Source organism: Cetorhinus maximus, chromosome 18, assembly GCF_964194155.1.
Source record: "Cetorhinus maximus chromosome 18, sCetMax3.hap1.1, whole genome shotgun sequence".
Lineage (NCBI taxonomy): Eukaryota > Metazoa > Chordata > Chondrichthyes > Lamniformes > Cetorhinidae > Cetorhinus > Cetorhinus maximus.
The window spans coordinates 7,894,565-7,913,617 of NC_135896.1; the positions used below are offsets into that span (position 1 = coordinate 7,894,565).

Consider the following 19,053-nt stretch of genomic DNA (forward strand, 5'->3'; position numbering starts at 1 on the left):
ATGCTGGAAGGGATAATAAGAGATGTTCCTTATGATCACTGGGAAAGGGAAAGGGCCAATAGAAATTCACAACACATCTTCAAAATACAGAGTGCCTTGCACACAGAACAGCAATGCTAGTCATTTCCTGTAAGATTTGAGTGTCTTGCGTTTAGGAGTGGTGCTGTACATAAAATTTACAGCATGGAAGCAGTAATATTCATACCATAATAGTAACATTGCCACACAGTGCCAGGCAATGACCATCTCCAACAAGAGAGAATCTAACCATTTCCCTTTAATACTCAATTGCTGAATTTCCCATCATCGACACTCTTGGGAGGCGGGTTACCATTGGTTAGAAAATTAACAGAACTAGCCATATAAATTACTGTGGGTACAAGAGCAGGTCAGAGACTGGGAATTCTGCGGCAAGTAACTCACCACCTTACTCTCCAAAATCTGTCCACAATCTACAAGGCACAAGTCACGAGTGTGATGGAATACTCTCCACTTGCTTGGATGAGTGCAGCGCCAACAATACTCAAGAAGCTTGACACCATCCAGGGCAAAGCAGTCAGCTTGATTGGCACACCGTACAACATACCCTAAACATTCACTTCCTCTGCCGCTACTGTGCATTGGTGGTAGTGTGTGCCATCTGCAGGATGCACTGCAGCAACTCACCAAGGCTCCTTTGACAGCATCTTCCAAACCAAAGTGCTCTACCCCTAGAAAAACAAGGTCAACAGGCGCATAGGGATACCACTTCCTGCAAGTTTCCTTCCAAATCAAACACCATCCTGACTTGGAAATATACCACTGTTCCTTCACTGTCACTGAGTCAAAATTCTGGAACTCTCTAACAGCACTGTGGGTGTACCTACACAACATGGACTGCAGCAGTTCAAGAAGGTGGCTCACCACCATTTCTTCAAGGCAGTTAGGAATGAGCAATAAATGTTGGCCTTGCTGGCAATGCGCTCATCATCCCATGAATGAAAGCAAAAGAAAATTTCAGTCCAGCAGATCATGCCAGTGGTTATGCTCCACAGAAGCCTTCTCCCACTTCACTTAATCCTAACAGCATAACCTTCTAATCCTTTCTCCATCATGCATTTATCTTATCTAGCAGAAAAAGAACAAAAGAGGCAGATCTGTAGGATATTTTATCTCACTTTGCCCACAACCAGAGAGATGGGGCTGAGGTAAGGCAAGTCCTGCAGAACACCTGGGACCAGAGACTCCTTCACCCAGTGGGCGTATCTTGTTTATTGATTGTAGAAACAAAAAAATCGCCTGTTGTCACTGAGGAGGCAACTTCAGTGCCAAGTGTACTATCTGTCTATTATTTTGGTGTCAAAACTTGTGCAACTACTGTGTGTTGTACTGTAAAACACAATCCTGAAATAGAACTTTCCTATGTGGGAAGAAAAGAATGATCAGAAAAGCCGAAACCTCAGTTTCCCACTTGAATGTTTCAAAAGCACTCCCCCGAAGAAAAATGTAGGCTAGTGTTCCTATATGTGCATTCATTTCCATGTTGCACTTTGCCACAGGGCACCATTGTTGAGCAGAGTACCGCATGGCGACTTAGTAAACTGACCTGTAATTTTTTTGCCCCTTTCAGGAATGGAATCGCAAACTGTCGGATGCGGAACGATAGCGAGCAGTCCTGTGGCTCCCCGGTTGTCAGCAGTGATCCTAAGGAAGATCACAATTACAGCGTGGCGAAATCTTCCAATCACAGGAGTACATCCCCCACCAGCGACTCAACGTCCTCTTCCTCTGCCGATGACCACTACGAGTTTGCCACAAAGGGCAGCCACGACGGAAGTGAGGTCAGCGAAGGGAGTTACCACAGCCACGAGAGCTACAGCGAGACAGAAGATGAGGAGAAAAAGAACAAAAAAGAAACCAAGGATTCCTTAGCTGACAGTGGGTACTTATCTCAGCACACGAAACGGCAACACCTGACAAAAGCAAAAAAAAATGCAACTGAGACACTGCCGCTTAAAAAGAGGCGCACAGAGAAACCACCAGAAAGTGATGACGAGGAAATGAAAGAGGCAGCGGGTTCACTCCTGCACTTGGCAGGGATTCGCTCCTGTTTGGATAACATCACAAACCGCACTTCGAAAGGGCAGAAAGAGCAGCAACATTCAGCAAAAAATTAAGACAGTAATGCACAGCCTCTTTAAGATTGTTGGCAGAAATTTATTTTCTTTCAGCACGTCAGGTGAATTATAATGATTTGTGGCAATATCAGCAATCACTTTGTTTTCCTATTTTAAGCCCCCTTGAGTTTTTTTAATATAAAAATAATTTTCGTTTAAGGAGATTGAAGCCATAGCAGAACTTTTACTGACACTCAGCTAATTTGCAAAAGCTTTTCATTGACTGACAACAAAAGCCAAAATCACTGCACCTTCTCTCTCTCTCTCTCCCCCTCTCTCTCTTCCCCCCTCCCCCCTTTCTCCCCCTCTCTCCTTCCTCCTCCCTTTCCCCCCCTCTCTGTTCATTATTTCAACTTGACTATACAGGTGCACACAGGATGCATTACACTGACATGTATTGAGTTTGCGTTTCGAATCCCGTAATGTTCTAATGTGAAAGGATGGGTCAGTGATGGACTGTTCTGATCCAGCCATGCTGAACGACAGCCAGCCTGAATAGCACTATGGCCTAGAGGCATCTGGGGAAAAGGAAGAAAATTAATGTGCTGCTCGAGACTGTGATGGATTCGTTGGAGGCAACTGCACTTGAGTACAAGAGCTCTGGGTCTTTAACAGTATAGCAGATGACCGCCATCATTATTGGGAAAAACAAAACAGGGAAAAACAATCTATTTAAAGTTTTTAAAAAAAGTCCTGCCATTGGTCAGTTCCACAAATTTCTGTCTTCTTAAACCCCTCACGCGCACACACATGTTCAAAGCCATATGCCTGATGGATGGCACTGCGTGCAAAGAGAAAGAAAACACACCGCCTTTGAAACTGCCTGAGTGATGTGAAAGCAATCAAGTCTTGCAAAGAAATTCATAATCAAGTGATAACAAGATAGTGATACTAATCCATCCTGACCGATCAAAGTGCTTGATCTGGCCATGATGAGGAAGACGACAAAAAAAAAGAGAAAAAAGCTCTAAAGCCTGCCATTAGTATTATTCTGAAACAGAATTGCTGAACAGTGATATCGGTGAGCTCCTCCACTGCCCTGGAACTGGAGTAAGCAGTTTCTCTCTCAGTCAGGATACGTGTATGATAAAAGACCATTGATTTTGGAATATAACCTACGTAGCCAGCAGGATTATCCAATCCATGTTGCATGGGTTCTTTGAACAAAAACTTTGCTTTTTATTCAAAGACGAAAAAAAGAGTTCATGTAAGGTAAATAATGTATTTAGCATGAGCATGAATTATTTTCATATAAATATAGAAAATAGAGAAAAGGCTATGCCTCTAATTTTTAAGCCCTTAGGCCTAGATTTTTTTTTTTTTGAAGCAGGTGATAAGGTTTAACCTTTTTTTCAGGGAAAAAAACTGACTGTTGGGGAACTTACTCTGCAATATGAAGACTTCACATTTCTGGTAGGGCTTGGATGGTTGAATATACTGCCTTGTCTGCACATTCGGGCCCCACTACAGGCTTGTAAGATATGAAGAACAGTGACAGGTAACATATAACACTGTCCCCCAGTATAGAGTGGGTGGGGGGCGGGGGGTGGGGTGGGGAGGAGGGGTGGGGCGGTGGGTGGGGGGTGTGGGAAATAAGACTCTGTTCTCACCTAGTCAGTAGTGAGTGTGCATGATTTATCTAATCTCCTCAAATTTATCTGTTAAATATTTGAGGTGGAGTGATGTATTGAATATCAATATCATATATTGGCAATATGTCACAAAACGGCACCTAGCAGTGCTGCTCATTACAGCGATCAGAAGAAAAGTAAATCACCACCTTTTTTTGTTCAACTGTTTTGTCGGTTTTTTTTTTCAAAAGAAGAATTTGATAAGATGGGCCCATAAGAGCAACTGATTAAACTCGCATTATTTTGGCAATTGTTGAATTCCTAATTTTTATTTAATTGAAACTTTGTGTGTTGGAGATCAAGAAAGAAAAATGCGTGCAGCCAGTGTGATCAGCGGGTGGCACTGGTTTTTTGAGCAACACTCGGTAAGTCTGTCTGTAATTTGCCTCAGAAATTTGGTGGCCTGGCATTCTCTCAAATGATCCTACTTTGGTAGAAATAAAGGTGTTCATTCACACTCACTGCTCGACACGCTCCTTCTGAAAACTGATAACCAGGAGAGCAAATCCAGTCTTTTTTTTTTTGGCCGATGTATGCCAGAGTTTAAAATTGCAGACGGATATTGATTAAACCTGAACATGCTGGGTTTAATGACAATAGACATTGTGGAAAAAAATCCAATTAGAATTCTATATTGTAATTGTTCGCAGGCATACAAAGGAGAACAGTACAACTGGATTTTGCAAAACTATTGTCACCTGGGTTATGTTTATATAACGTGGTGAATACTTTGTGACCAGGGTGTTGAGTAAAAATAGCTCTTGCAGTTTTGATTTTTTTTAAATTGGCTCATTAACATTGACAAAGGGGGCACTGCCTTTTTTTAACTGGGTAAATTACTACAATGATGGATTATTTGTGCAAATATGTGATCTTTACTCTGAAGGCTTTAGAAATCATGTGCATTAATATTCCATGACGGGCAGAAATCTGCAATGTTAAGGAGGTGAAAGACTTGAAATTAGGGGATAAAAACAATAACTAAGACAGGTTTTAATCTCCATAGTGATATATTGAAATTAAACACTCATGTGACCAAAACCAACCAAGCAAAAGCTGCAATCCTTCTTTGGTTAGCTATTACATCCCATAGGATAAAGCAAGCCATAGAACTGGAAAGTGTTGGGATGCTAGCGTCCTACATGCAAAAAGCAGAGGTTATCCCAAAGTAAAATGGTGAAAGCAAATCACAGAAGTATCAAAATCATCTTCCCTGCTCACTTTTGAGGTTGGCACTCGTCCCTGCTCATTCTAAGCACTCACTCATATTAAAATGCCTAAAGGAAATGGATGAAGAATAATTTGATGACCCTGCTGAGCTAGACTCTGAAGCAGAAATTGGGGAAAATGGCTAAAGGTTCAATACACTGGGCATCTTCATCCTCTCCACCCACTTTAGATTGAAATCCATGAGAGAAACGTAGCTGCCGTGAGAGTTGTTAAACGCCGAGGATAGATGTTCATCAAGGGTTCTGTATTGTGGTGCATGCAAGTTGATATCAGGATTTTGTAACACGAGTAGGGATTGTTATAAAACCGTGAAAGCAAGAAATTTAAAAGAAAGCAGGTACAAGTTGAAGATGTAGTAGCAGATCAGTTAGCATTTGAGAAAGGAAACCAGAGTGACCTTTCAAGTGAAAGGCTAAATGAAATGGCCTCACCAAAATGTGAATCTGTATTTCTCTTTCAGATTTTGACAACTATATGTTTCACCCTTTTCTGTTCTTTTAACAACACTTATCATTATTCAGGTGTTCATGACTTCAACTATCAGTTCAGAATACATAGGGTACACACTTTTTCACTGGGCTTTGAAATCTTTGATTTGGATGGGATAACAGCTGATGGGCCTGTTTCAATAATGTCAACCCTTTAAGGTTTTCACAGTTTCCTTTAAAAGCAACATCTCCCCCTTGCCAAAATGAAAAACTCTTGTTATCAGTTAATACTGATAAGCCCAGTCATGGAGTTGATTTTCTTGCCACGAGCAAAGCTAATGAAGCTAAGCAAAGATCTCTGCCCTTGAAAGAGGTTTGGAAACATCAGGTTTTAAGCACACCAACTCTGCCTGACATCTTACAGGCTCCAGTGGATGTGCACCAGTTCTGCTGGCTAACTTTTCGAATTCACCAACTACGGAGCATTATAGTGTTTCTTCTGAGCCCAGGTAATCTGGCAGCAAAGGCACCTATTGCTCAGTTAGCTGAATAATCATTCTGTGAAAAGATGGCCAGCACTTCTAGCAAACCTCTATGATTAGTAGATATAGGTGGGTGTCAGGCTAGTATTTGCAAGCTTGTAAAACCGAAGGCCAGCTGAAGGATATTTGGAACAAAACTGGTATGTTTGCCTTCAATGGGAAAGAGGCTATTGAGCATTAGCAAGATATAACCATTAAACTAGAAAAGCAGTTCCAGGGACTGTCCTTGTAGATAAGATGCAGCACAACTGCAAAGCTTCAAATCTTAAACCAAGCCTTAAATTGCTCCTGTCCTGCCAACTTAAAGTCTCCATATGACTTTACCAAGAATGGTTCAATTAGCCTTCCTGCACCCAGTTTTGAGAGAAATAAATTTGGCACAGATTCCCATTACTGATCAATAACCAACAACCCCAGTTGAAATTAATTACATGTGCTGAGGACCTACTTCATAAAACCTCCCAAAATTAGCAGGCTTTGTAGAACACCCACTGGGAAAGGTACTTTTCATTGAGCTTTGCTTCAGTATGAATCACTACCTTCGGCACAGAAGAGGTAAAGGGAAAAAATAAGAATTTGGCCTTTCAAATCCTCAAACACTTTGATAAACGGGGTAATGGTAAGGATCAGATATTACATCATGGCATTAGGGGTGATGAAACTGGCTATTTGGGCCTTTGACATTTCCTTTAAACTTTTGCAATAGATCTCTGTGCTAACGTCTTTGTTTCGTGGAGATGCACAAGGGCAGGCTGGTGTTGCTATCTCAATTATTTTCCATATTTCCATGCCCCCACTTCCAATCACTCTGCCTAACTGCCACCAGATACACCTTACCCCAGATAGAACAGTTGGAAGAAAAAACTTGCTGTGTTGGGAGTTGGGAAGCATAAAGCCTGTAAAACTTTTCACAAATGCCATTGTTAAAGAATATTATTGCAAGACTTGTAGACAGATAGCTGCATAGGAAGATCTTTCTGAACTTTCAACTGATAGACTCCTTGATTTGATTTTCATCCAGTTACCACAGTTGAACTGCCCAGAATAAATCTTGACATTAGCTGGGAGCACAAGAAGCTATAGCACTGGTTCGATTTGTCCAGTATGAGGAGATCCCTACCTAAGTCTTTGCCAAAAAGCAGTAGCAGAATTTACACCTGCAATAGAATAGTTGTGACAACTGCAGTTTTGACCTACCCTCCCTATCCTGAATAAATCGAGGAAGGAAAGATTTCCACTATATGGAATTACAGCTAACTTTTTCTCCTCCGCAACATAAGGCCAGACACCAAGAAATTTGAAAACCTTTTTAGTATCTTATTGAGCTAAAGCTCCACATCTCAAGGCAGAGTAAAAGTGCAGCCAAAGGAGAGCAGAGCTTGTTCCCAGCTAATTTGAGTGGTTAACCCTGAAGAGGCCCTTTTGTGTAGCTAATTGTTCCCATGTAGGCTATCTTTAGACATTTGTTTGCTAGTTACAGGGTGACCCCATGGAGTAACCTTCAAGCTTCCTGAGCAGTTTGGGAGATCAATGCTGGCTTCTGCTTTTTGCAATAGGAGACTAAGCCCCCTCTCCAGTGATTTTGTTGATGTAAGGAGGATATCCTATAGAATGTAAAAAGAGCAAATGAAGAAATGTAGATTTCTGCCTTTTCGTAGCATATTCTTTCAGTGAAGTTATCCTTGGCATTCCATACATTCTACCTTCCTTTCTTTCAAATCAAATTCTAGGTCATGTGGGCTACCAGCTGGGACACTGAAATTCAGTGTTTAAAATATTGAATTAGGTTAATAATGCAACAGCATGATGTGGTACTGTGATTATGCTTAAAATTATGGGGGAGGTGAATTTGGATTGCATAGCTGAAACCTACACCGATGACTCTGGATTAGAGAGGATTGAAAATGATCAAATAACAAGCTACTGTATAGAACAGGCAAGGTGGAATTTAATGGTACCAAACTGTCACCTAAAGGTGTTTGTGTGATTGTTACACCTTTTTGTGAAGCATAACTTCAAAGATTGAGGAGTGCTACATCCAAGGCAAGTAGTCTATCTTAATAGTTACATGAGAGGCCAAGTTTGTTTACTTTGATATTTAATGATCTATAAACTGCCATTTTCTTGTTTTGCAAGAAGTATGTTGAACTTTTAAATAGTTTTCTTTTCACAATGTGAGTAGTCGGAAGGCACAGGCAATCAACCAACCTTCAAGAAATATGACAAAGTCAACACAGAGGCATACTTGCATTCTACATTTCCTTGATGTTTAATCATTTTGCCAAAGACAAAAAAAATCATCAATTGTAAATATCACTTGTCCATATATGAAAAAAACTTTTCTTGAACCTACCATAAAGTTTCTGTGATGTATTGTCTTCCAGTTGCAATAAAAAATTACAAGTTGCATCAATTGAAAAAAATGGCTCCTTGAATTGTGTTGTCGTCCAGTATTTCTAACTAGTTCAATAGTGACTGTCAGAATTGGTCTTGCAGATAATGAATGGTAGCTTTAACTTAGCCAAATGCCAGATATATTTAATAAATGGGGTGGTACATTGATGGAATCCTGAAATTGGCTGAAAGGCACATTTCAGTTTTGAATGAGGAACAGTTGAATACGATTGAATATGTCTGGGTGATGTAATGTGTGTCAAACTAGATTCAGTTGGACAGGTGACGAGGACTGTAAATAATAAGCCAGTTTAAAGTTGATGGGTAATATTGAAAAGGATGAAGATTCAAAGTGTTAAATGCTAATCTAAAATATATGGACTCAAAGAAGGTGGTAGCAGTACTATAGTCCAAATAAAATAAACCAAACTTAAATCTTTTATGCATGATTAAATAAAATAGAATTAATGTATCAGGATGTACTTTTTACCCAGATTAAACAACCACATGGTTAATATGTTTGTTTGCCAACCATTTTTCATTTGTTCAATCTGTTTCCATTCTGGTTAGATTGAACATACATTTTTTAATGTATTGTTGATTTAAAGCTGTATTTGTTCTTCACTTTTACTTTCTGTCAGGTTTCATTAAAGCCACACCGAGAAACCGCTGCAAAATTCCACTGAGTCTTTAAGTGAAAGAATTGAAGCCAATGTGATCGCTTCAGGAAATTAGAATTGCTGAGAACAGTCGTACCTTCCTCAACTGGACAGCACTTAACGCCCAATCAGATGTGTAATCTTGCCTAGTTTTCTGAATAAAATGCCATTTAACTTAATTCCACTTGCTTTAAAGTCTTGGGCATAAATAACAATTGAAACTACTCCTGACACACACAGACAGGTACGGTATCTGTTGTGGTTATGGGCTGAACAAGTAACCTTGAATTTAAATCCCAACAGGCAAGTTATAAATTGTATGGGCTACTACCAGGAAATTACCATGCAAGCTGCCAAATTGTCAGCATCAACCCAAATGGTTCACCAATATCTTTCAGAGGTGAGAACCTGCTACCCTTACATGGTGACTTCAGTCTTATGTCATTGGCTCTGCATGCCCTCTAAAACAATTCAGTTGTACAATTATCATGAAACAGAAACACAGCAGGGTATTCATCTCATTAGAAGTCTTTGTCATATCAGCTAAGGGTGAGGAAAATAGAATGCATCTTTGCCAATGCCCTGAGATGGAACCAAAAAATGACATCAGATAACGTCACGCATAACATTACAAACATAATTAATATTACGAGCTACAGCCTGAACGTAATGGTCGTGTTCCAATATGTAATGTTCTCTGATAAAACAACGATTAAACTGTGGCTGGGACTAGGACCAGAAGAAGGGCATTCAGTCCCTCAAACCTATTGAATTAGACCATGGCTGATCTGTATCTTAACTCCATCTACCTGCCTTGTTCCCATAACCTTTAACACACTTGCCTAACAAAAATCTACTAATCTTAGTTTTGTAATTTTCAATTGATAATGAGGTAATAACTTCATTAAATGTTGCACCATTACTTTTTTATGAAGGATTTTATACTCAAAATGTAGTAAATTTGCAGCAAACACAAAATGTTCTGAAAAATCCTAGGGTGTTTCAGCTTTGATCTGAAAACTACTCGACTTTCAATACAGAAATGTTTAATAAGTGGCCCTTATTATTGCTCTTGGATATTGTTTTATAACGGAGAAAGAATTGGAGAGAATGGAGTAGGAATTAGTCCAGGCCCATATTCGAGTCCAGACTCAGTGCTGTGCTGTGCTGGTAATGCGCACCTAAGAGGGCTGAAATTGGGCCTCAGTAACATTTTATGTATTAGCTGCTAGTACCTGTCATCAGGAACCGACAGTTACTTCGAATCTGCAGCCCAGGCAAGAATCTGAATGGGTTTCTCACTAATCCAGTTACCAGGGAAGAGAGCTGGGACCGGAAAAAGTTAAAAAGGTATTTGTTTTTATTTAGAAGAAGCTCTCTCTTACCTGTGGAGCCAGTAGGAGGGCCATGCACTTGTGCCCCTGACCTTCCCCATCATGAGACCCCCCATGCCCCACAGGAGGATCTACCCACCAAATTCTACCACTTAATCTGGTCTTGGTGGGCAACTTCCAGGGCAGGAAATATTTTGCCATTCCCTGTCGATGCAATTTAAATAAGGCCACTGCATTCCTGGTACCCTGTGCCTCATTTCTGGAGCAGTGAATGAGTATCAGTGCCAGCCAATTCACTAAGCAACATTTAGGGCAGAATTTTCCGTGCCCACTGGCAACAGGCGTGAAAGGTGGTGTGAGCGGACAATATGGTGCGATCGGTTTCACGACAACGGAAAGGCAGGTCGCAATTGTCCGCTCAGCCTGCCAACGACAGGCCACGTTTCCCACCATTGGTCATCGGGAACCTCATTGTAATGCATCAGCGTATCATTATCAGGCCACCCCGGCAGGCTCTTGCAATTCTGCTGGATCGTCCCCCCACGTTGGCGGGAAAGCACGCCAATGTGCCTCAGAACAGCGCAGAGGCGACTTGCATTTGGCAGCCTGCACTTTGGGTGAACTGGAGGTAAGTGCACAGCAACGTTCTGCAGAGCTCACCAGGGTCGCCTGTTGCCTTACAGGCTTCAGGGGTACTGGGGGGTCAGGGTTAAGTGCCACCCTGCCTCCAGAGGTGACTTTTGAGAGTGATGGGGAGGGGGAGCAAGTGATGCCCTGCCCCAGAGGTGACTTTTTGAGGGGGTGGGTAAGTGCAGCCTTGCCGTTGAGGCGACTGGTGGTGGGGGGCAAGGGCAGCCCTGCCATTGAATATAGCGCACAAGCATTCAGGGTGGGGTGGGGGGGGGGGGGGGGGGGGGGTAGGGTGGGCGAGGGAAGTGGCCACTTTTTTGGGAAACCTGTATAAAGTGACCATTCCTCTGCAACTCAGACAGTTCAGGCACAGCCATGTTGATATGATTGGGGTCAGGCACCTAGCTTATCTGCCACCAAGTTCTCCAGAGCCTTCCCCCTGCCCTGGCACAGACTGCAAATTCATGAGCGCATTAGTGGACTGCAGAATAGTTGGACGGCACACGTTGTACAATCTCCTCATTAAAGCTGGCCATGAAACAGTCACACATGGAGACACTCTCAGCCCCTTGCAATGTCAGCATCCCGGTTTGGATTAGTCTCCCCAGTGGTTCAAGCTAACAGGGCAGCCATGCAGCGCACTAATCTCTGGCCATCCGAGTGGTGGCCAGCACTCTCCGGGAAGCGTTAAGGGGCCTTCATACTTAACCAGGACAAGTTCTTAGTACACCCATGCTAACCACGTGTCCCTCTCTCTCTTTCATCCTGCAGGAGGAAGTACATGAGGATTATGGAGCCTGGTGAACTAGCTGTATGCTGAAGGCCTACTGAGCGTGAAGAAGACGGAGGAGAGAATGACTGAGGCTCCTGGCTGCGCAGGGATAGGAGCAGCAACCTCGGGAAGAAGGGGTGGCTGGGGCTCCCGCACACGCCGCCCAAGACAGTGAGCTGGTGCCTAGCAACACCTAGGGTCTATAGATGCCGCCTTTCGTTCCTGCAGATGACCAAGAACCAGTGTCGCCAAAGACTGCGAATGTCTAGGGAACTGGTCGCTCACATCTACCAGTTACTGCAGGATTTGGCGCCACGGGGACATGGAGGGCATCCACAGCCAGTGGCTATGAAAATGACCGCGCCATTCAATTTCTATGCCAGTGGCTCCTTTCAGGACTCCGCAGGTGACCTCTGTGGGATCTCTCAAGCTTCCACCCACAAATGCATCCAAGAGGTCACAGATGCCATCTTTGAGGGCACACAACTTTGTGCATTTCACCTGGGACCAGGACAGCCAGGATGCAAGAGCGATTAGATTCGCCCAGATCTCAAGTTCTCCACGGGTGCAGGGTGTGGTTGACTGCACTCATGTGGCACTCAGATCTCTGTCGCAACACTCGGTGGACTATATCAACCACCAGGGGTTCCATTCGCTGAATGTGCAGCTGGTGTGTGACCACCAGAAACACATCCTGCAGGTGTATGCACGGTTTCCAGGGAGTGGGCACGACACCTAATAAGACTCATGCTGCAGTTCGCAACTTGGTGGAGCAGACCATCGGGATGCTGAAGATGAGGTTCCGGTGCGTGGACCGGTCTGGTGGAGCCCTACAATACAGTCCGCAGAGGGTGTCACGCATCGTCGTCACCTGCTGTGCCCTTTACAACCTGGCACTCCAATGGATAGACGAGCTGGCTGAGGAGGAGATGGAGGAGTTGTACGTTTCCTCCGATGAGGAGGACACTAATGAGGATGAGGCTGAGGAGATCCTCTGAGCCGATGTTGACGGAGATGAGGCCCTCTAGCACTGGCTAGACGAGGCAGGCGCACTCAGGAGGCCCTCATAGCTGCTAGCTTTGTGGAGGATGATGACGACCTGCAGTGAGGTGACCCCGTAGTTCCTCACATCGCATTTGTGAACATTTGACTCGAGCCTGGCTTTTGGCAGCGCGAATGCCCTCTGTGAGAATTCTCCTGTCATGGAGATACGGTGGAAGCCCTAATAGCCACGCAGTTGCAGGAGGATAATGATGACATGAGGACACTTCATAAATCTCCACACAGCCTCTGAGAATGTCTGACTGCTGTCTGGCTGAGGGCAGCTTGCTTGCACTCCATGATCAGGGTCATATCATAGTGAGACAGCCATGAAACTTTAGAAGCATCTAATGCTTTGTCCGCCTTCAGCACCTCAGCCCTTCAGGAGCTGGAGCACAGCCTCACCGGTCACAGATGCTGAAGAGATGGGGGCCAGCCCCTCAAAGGCGCTGAGAGCACACCGAGAGAATGAGAGAACTCTGTGGCGCCTGCCCACTACATTCTGGCAGCAATGGCGAGTACTACCGAGGTGCAGGCATCAGTAATGTTTCCAGGGCGTGAGACTGGACCATCACTATGGCCTGAAGGCTGCACAGAGCACAGGGAAGAGGCCCTGGGCTGTGGCACCTGTCTTTATCTTGTGCAGAAAGGTTTCACATCTGAGTGACAAGAACACTGCTCATCAGAACAAGGAGCCATAGGCAGGGAGACATTCTTGGGAGTTTATTGACAGTAGTGAACAGTATGTACAAGTGATTAACACCCGTGCCCAGGCTATGCAACTAATTCTCCTTAACTGTCCTAACGCTGCCGCTCTCTCTTGGTGCTCTCTGGACAATCCATAGTTGGAGGCAGCCTGCAGGCTGCGACATCCTGTCTGTGATGACTTTGGCGAGTGTCCTCCGGACGTCCGAGACTTGGAGGGCCCTGGCCTTCTCTCAGGGTCCTGCTGTGTGGTAGTGGCACCCTCCTCGGCCTGTGGAGCTAGAACTGCTGAGGTCACGGGAAAAGGGGAGTCAGATGGGCCGGACACTCCTGGAGACACCTGGGTGGATGGGCCCGGAGTGTGCGCCTGAGGATCCTCCTCCTTATGGTTGCCTGAGGACCCAGGCTGACTCCTTGAGGAGCAGGGGTAGCTGGAGTGAGATCGAGCTGCCCAGCACCCCTCTCGTGTACACACTGTTGGAGGCCAACTATGGTATCAGGTATGGAGTTGAGCCTGTGCAGCAGTACAGGAGCAACGTCCTGGACCAAGGTCTCCCCGGCAGCTGCCATCCTGCCAGTGTTGACCTCGGTATGTTGCAATGCCGGTACCATCACCTCACACTGAAGTCGGACGGACTCCTCCATTGTGCCTTGCAATCTGAGGAATGCAGCGGACATCCCTTCCTGATGTTCCCGAGCTTGCCTTTGCAGCTCCAGCAACTGTGACATGACCGAGTCCAGAGGCCGGTCATCTGACTCGGACTCAGCAACGTTCTGGCCTCCAGCAGTCTTCCGAGTGCCGGACACCTGGGCAGTCCCTGCCGCCGTCTGCAGTGGATCAGACAGTGCGATGTGCTCACCAGATTGTGGTCCCAAGGTTATTCTAAAGCTAGGTCCCACCAAGGTGTGTCTATCTGTGCTGGTGGAGGGTGTGGGTGAGCACTGTGAATGGGACTTCAGGGAGGGTGCCTCCAGATTCCTCTTCAGGGGTTTCTTCGGGGCAGGATTGGAGGCCCTGGGCCATGGACTCTGTCGGCTGTTTGGCAGATGTGCCTGCGAAAGCAAGGAGATAATTAGTGGCCTATGAAAGAGGGCACATCACTCACAGCATGGTTGTCTGATGGATGTTGTACTGCTGGATCCTCGCCTTCAGCACAGGACTGATCCGGATCCTTGCCAGCCAGCTGGATGGCTCCGTTTACAAAGTCTATGAGGACCTTGATTTCGGGCATTCCGCCACCAGTCTGCAATCTCTCTCGTTGTGTGCCAGCTTGTCGTGCATGGATAGATTTGGAGAAAGTGTAAGCAGGACGCCTGCCAGACCAGATGACAAGTATGCCTGCCCTTTGTGGGTGTTGAGTGGTCCCATTGATGGAATGAGGACAATGACGTTGAGTGGGAGAGAGTGAATAGTGATGTCCCTTGAACTGCCAGTCCTGTGCTGTGCCGTTAAATCTATATTGCCTCTCCCTATTCCGTCTGCCAAAATGCATCACCTAGCTTCTCTGTATTAAGTTCAGTCTGTCACTTGTCTGTCTACTCTGCTAATCTGTCTGTCTTGTTACAGTTGATTGGTATTGGCTTCATTTTTGCCATCACCTCCAAGTCTGGTATCACAGGCAAATTTTGAAATTCTGCATTCCAATGTCCAAAAAACAGTGATCCTATCACTGATCGTTGAGGAGCATCACATAAGAAATAGCTATTTTTAAAATGTTAGTTCCCTATGTCTATTTTTTAAATTCCTTATTTCTATATTTTAAAATTATCATCCTTCTATTTAAATCCCTCCCATGGCTGTGCCCCTCCCTATATCGGTAACTCTCAGATCTCTGTACTTCTGCAATCCTGGCCTCTTGAGTATTCTTGATTCTAATCATTCCACTATTCGTGGTTATGCCTTCAACTAGCTAGTCCCTAAGCTTTGGAATTCACTCCTCAAACCCCCCTTTCACCACCTCCTTCGGGATGCTCCTTTTAACCTACTCTACAACCAAACTTTTGATCACCTGTCCTAATGCCTGTGTCCAATTTTGTTTGATAATCACTCCTGTGGAACATTATGGAATGTTTTACTAGGTGCTATATAAATGTAAGTTATTGTTATAGATTTCCCACAATCTTTTGTTTGAGGCAAGAGTTGTACTTTCACCTCTGAGCCAGAAGATCATGGGTTCAAGCCCCACACAGAGACATGAGTTTTAATCTAGGTTAACATTTCACTGCAATACTAGAGGAGTGCTGCATTATCAAAGGTGACATGTTTTAGATGACCAGCAAGCCAAGGCTCTGCCTGCCAGTTTAGTTGGATGTAAAAGATCAAGTGACACTATTTGAAGAGCAAGAGAGTTCTGGTAACTTGGCCAACATTCGTACTTCAACCACAGCACCAAAATGAATGAACTGTTCATTGCTGTTTGTGGGTCATGACTTTGTGCATTTGGATGTATAACAACAGTAGCTACACATCAAAAGTAATTCACTGGCTGTGAAGCAATGTGTAGCCCTATATAAATTCAGATTTGTTACTTCATTCAGCTAAGAACACGGGAAAGTTCTTTTAATTTAACTTGGAATTTTTTTGAAAGATTGGTGGCCTCTGTACACCAGGAATCAAATCAGCCTGATTTTTTTTCCCCTTGCTTTACAATATTCCACCTGTTAAAACCATTTGCTCCTCCCACTACCTGGAGGAAGGAAGCCGCATCAGCAGTCCTCCAGATTGGATGAAACTGCTTGGACAAGGGTCATTTTGAATGATGATGCTCTAGCAGGGACCAAACCTGCAATTCCTGCACCAATGAGGATACTAACCTGAAATATTTTCACAAAATTAGAAGTAAGGAAAGGGATTGGTTGGGGGTGATGTTGGGTGGAGGGGCAGAGGGAGTTGGATCAAGAACCCAGGTTATTTAGAGTTTAGTTGCCCTGTGCCAAATAAATTCTCTTTTTGAAAAAAATAAACAATACGTTTCATTTAAAAATCACTTAAAATAATATTAAGAATAAATCAATACTAAGTACCCAGGCTTCCAGTGTAGTTCTAAGTAAGATTTGGAATAACAACACATGTTTAAATTAGGGAGAAAGTGAATTGAATACAGGAGCCAGTTGCTTCATACCTTGTTCCAGAAAGAAACTAACTTCCACCATTAGCTGGTTAAATTAATATTTGCAGGACCACTGTGCATTTAAGATTGGCTTGATACGATGCCAACAATAACCATCAAGACGAAAAGTTCTATCCAACATTAGGGCGCTTTGGGTAACTTGATAGCAGGATTCTAATAATATGCATAAGATCAAAATATTTAACTACTTTGATGTTTTCTTAATCAAATCAATCAACAGAGTCCTCAAATTACGATCAATTTTTGGAACAACTTCACAGTAAGCTGGAGATACAGGAGTCATCAATGATGAATAGGAGCAATTACAATGATTAAAAGTAGAAAATAAGTGACCAGAAATACACAATGCGGGAAAACAATGAGGAGTAAAATTATACTGTCTTATAAAACAGCTAGGGAGAGTGGTAAGTTCTTGCTGCATATCTTGTTGATAAATTGATGAAAAAATTATTAATCCATAATGAAACTGCTCAGTGTTGTGAGTGATGTTTCACAGGATCATGTCAGTGATTTTTAATGATGAGATGTTGGGATTCATATACTGTTGGTATTCTGAATTTTTGATGCTGTGCAGCATGGGGCATTGTAAATGTATTAGATTTGATTGTCAATCTGTTAAAGACCAGGTTGAGCAGTATGATCAAGGAAAGATTGGAGTGTCTGAATCCTATCCCATGTGCCTATCCTTGTCACCTTCACTGGCCTCTAGCTCCTCAGCACATCAGCTTCAAATCCCTCCACACCTCACTGCTTCCTTGCTGCAGCCTCCTTCAGCCCTGTATTCCTGTTCTCACCCTTCCAACTCTGGCCTACTGAGAGTTTTCCACCCCCTTCATTCTGCAATCAGTAGCTGAGTTTTGAGCCATTGTGTCCCCAAACTTAAAACAGTTTCTCTTTTCAAATTTGTCTGTAGCCTTTTGAGATTATTTTGATTTTTTAATAGATTTTCTTAGAGATGATTTGGGAAGGAGTTACGTTCAAACAATGATTTAGCGCAAGTTTGCAAAATCGGAGACTGAAGCCTATAGACAAAAGAAGGAAAAGACCATGTCAAATGGTGACAAAAATGAGCTAATTGTCTCTTTCCATGAGGGGTACCTATTGAGAATAGCATTTCAATCACAAGCAGGTTTTACTGACAGGCCATACTGGTGAATCACTGAACTGGGAAGAACTCAGAGCCTCCTGCTCCCAATGTTGGGAACACAGTTAAGGGACATGGACAACGAGTTGGCCAACTGGATCTGGGGACGAAGTCTGGCCTAGTAAGGGGAAGCTCACTTGTGTGAAACCCAGGGCTAGACCGAATCAGAAGACTGACCAGGACAAGTTAAGAAAGTTCTTGAGGGCTCTATACTTTGGTAAAGGTGAGCTTTGATTATTTTTGTTAATCTATGTTAATTTGCAAGTTATGCTGCTGAATAATTTACAGATGGCTTAATTTATCTCACTAAAATGTTTCAGGCCACCTTTGAAAAGATTGGAGGAATGCACATGAGGGGTGGGGGGCGGCGGGGTGTATAAAGGATACAGTATCTAGATCAGATCACAAGAGGGTGTTGTTCCATTGTTCCATTATTGGCTTACATAATATCTGTATCAATATAGATATTGAATCATGCTGGGGACACCTTTGAATGTAAGGTGATTGGGCTGCTGGTAATCATGGCCAGCCCTTCTGCCTAAGAAAATATTTTAGGCCCAAAAGTTGTAACCTCCCTCGCCTACTTCATTCCTCCTGCCTCTAAAAACCCTCCTTAACACTTAAGTGTACCTCACCTACTTACCCTCCCTTCTGCAGCCTCTCGCCTCCCCAGATTCCTGCTCTGGCCCAAATCCAAATTGTGAGGATATGTTTTATCACGTTAAGGATGCTCTCTGAATCTAAGTTGTTCTTGAAATAAACACTGGAGTCCAGTTTCAATTTGAGGAATCTGCAGCTGGCTTTGCAGAATTTAGATCTAAAAATTGACAGTTAATTCTGTGTTGATTCCTCTGTTTTGGGAGTGGGACATCATTTCCTGAATTCCTTTCATACAGGTGAAAGAATGTACCTTAAAGATTTTTGTATTATCCCTGGAAGAATATTCTGGCAACAAAGATTAAATAGAACATACAGCACAGAAACAGGCCATTCAGCCTAACTGCTCCACGCTCGTGTTTATGCACCACAGAATACTCCTCACAAGCTACTTCAATGTATCTTTCTATTCTCCTTCATGCATTTATCTAGCTTCCACTTAAATGCACCTATGCTATTTGTGTCAACCACTCCATGTGGTAACAAGTTCCACATTCTAAACACACCCCGTGTTAATAGGTACTGAATATGTACTCCAAGGTTTTTTTTGGGGGGGAGATGGGGTAAGGGGAAAGTATGGGATCAGCTGAGAGATTGAC

General features: G+C 43.6%; 1 protein-coding gene across 13 annotated transcripts in view; it reads left to right on the top strand.

The window, feature by feature from the left end:
• The window catches only part of foxn3 (forkhead box N3), a 341,543-nt gene extending 332,259 nt beyond the window's left edge, over positions 1 to 9,284 (top strand). For 10 of the 13 annotated variants that reach the window (XM_078562050.1, XM_078562056.1, XM_078562051.1 and 7 more), the window contains one exon: positions 1,610 to 3,687. In XM_078562050.1, the coding sequence (XP_078418176.1) occupies positions 1,610 to 2,156 (547 nt within the window). In that variant the 3' untranslated portion in view covers positions 2,157 to 3,687. Of the gene's footprint in view, positions 1 to 1,609; positions 3,688 to 9,022 lie in introns of those variants that run through there. The other 3 variants (XR_013579427.1, XR_013579425.1, XR_013579426.1) reach the window with 3 other exon arrangements.
• Positions 9,285 to 19,053: the final 9,769 nt, after the last annotated feature.